Genomic DNA, 1,546 nt, shown 5'->3' on the forward strand with positions numbered 1-1,546 from the left:
CATGAAAATAATTATGATTAAATCTGTATAAGTGCTTTGAAAACGACCCATTCAAAAATGAGCATAGCTTGATTTAGAATTTAAAAAAAATGCATGACTAGGCCCTTCCAAAGAGCAAATCTTTTCATTTTCACTATATTCCAAAGCAACTAAGCTAACTATTTTTGTAACTATTCAGACTTCTTTTTCTTTTTTCTTCCTAGGAGTGAGAGCTTCTCCTACTCTGTCATTTGGAAGGATGCTTTATAACAATAGGAGCCTTTTTCACCCAGTCACATTTTTTCTCATTGGAATCCCTGGTATGGAAGAGGTTCATGTCTGGATCTCCCTGCCTTTCTGCTCTTTTTACCTTGTGGCTTTACTGGGCAATGCCACAATTCTGCTAGTCATCAAGGCTGAGAAGACCCTCCGGGAGCCGATGTTCTACTTTCTGGCCATTCTTTCATCAGTTGATTTGGCCCTTTCCACAACCTCTGTGCCCCGCATGCTAGGTATCTTCTGGTTTGATGCACATGAGATTAACTTTGGAGCATGTGTGGCCCAGATGTTTTTGATCCATGTCTTCACTGGAATGGAGGCTGAGGTCTTACTGGCTATGGCCTTTGACCGTTATGTGGCAATCTGTGCTCCACTCCACTACACAACTATCTTAACACCCCAGGTGCTAATTGGCATTAGTTTATACATTTTAATTTTCCCAGTTCTAGTTATACTTCCCATCATCTATCTCATCTACCGCCTACCCTTTTGTCAGGCTCGGATAATAGCTCATTCCTACTGTGAGCACATGGGCATTGCAAAGCTGTCCTGTGGAAACATTCGTATCAATGCTATCTATGGGCTCTTTGTAGTCTCTGTCTTTCTTATGTACCTGGTTCTTATTGTCATTTCCTATGTCTACATTCTTCATGCAGTCTTCCGCCTCCCCTCACAGGAAGCAAGACTAAAAGCCTTAAGCACCTGTGGTTCCCACATTGCAGTTCTCTGTGTTTTCTATATTCCGTCAGTCTTCTCTTCCCTCACTCATCGATTTGGACACAACATACCCCATTATATCCATATTCTTGTTGCCAATCTCTACTTGATTATTCCACCCTCACTCAACCCCATCATTTATGGTGTGAGGACCAAACAGATATGAGAGCAAGTGCTTCATATCTTTATTAAAAAATAGGCTCTTCTACCTTATTTGTTTAACATGCATTTTGATCCAGGAAGCAAATTGTTATCTTATTTCCAGAAATACATTGCCTAAATTTATTTCTGCTAAATTACATGCTGGGGGATTTGATCTTGGCTGCTTATTGGCTTCTGTGGTGTGAAAGTTTTCATAATATATAAAGTTCAAGTATGAATTCTATTTTGGAAGCAACTGTTTTCATTAGTTTACTCTTAGTCAGTGTGAATAGTCCTAGCAATGACAATTTCATTGTTACATTTCTTTATATTGCTTTTATTTTCCAAATAGTTGTTTTTTATTTTTCATAAGACTAAAAATAAAAAAATAAAAAAAAATTATAAATACCTTTGTTCTCACAACACAGGT

The 1,546-nt window shown here is 38.1% G+C and overlaps 1 protein-coding gene across 1 annotated transcript; it reads left to right on the plus strand.

Annotated features, from left to right (window-relative positions):
- Positions 1 to 238: 238 nt before the first annotated feature.
- LOC136320603 (olfactory receptor 52J3-like) lies at positions 239 to 1,141 on the plus strand. The gene has a single exon (XM_066253759.1). It carries the CDS (start codon positions 239 to 241, stop codon positions 1,139 to 1,141), a length of 903 nt encoding a protein of 300 aa, XP_066109856.1.
- Positions 1,142 to 1,546: the final 405 nt, after the last annotated feature.

This window comes from Saccopteryx bilineata, chromosome 1 (genome assembly GCF_036850765.1).
Source record: "Saccopteryx bilineata isolate mSacBil1 chromosome 1, mSacBil1_pri_phased_curated, whole genome shotgun sequence".
In the NCBI taxonomy this organism is placed as follows: Eukaryota; Metazoa; Chordata; class Mammalia; order Chiroptera; family Emballonuridae; genus Saccopteryx; species Saccopteryx bilineata.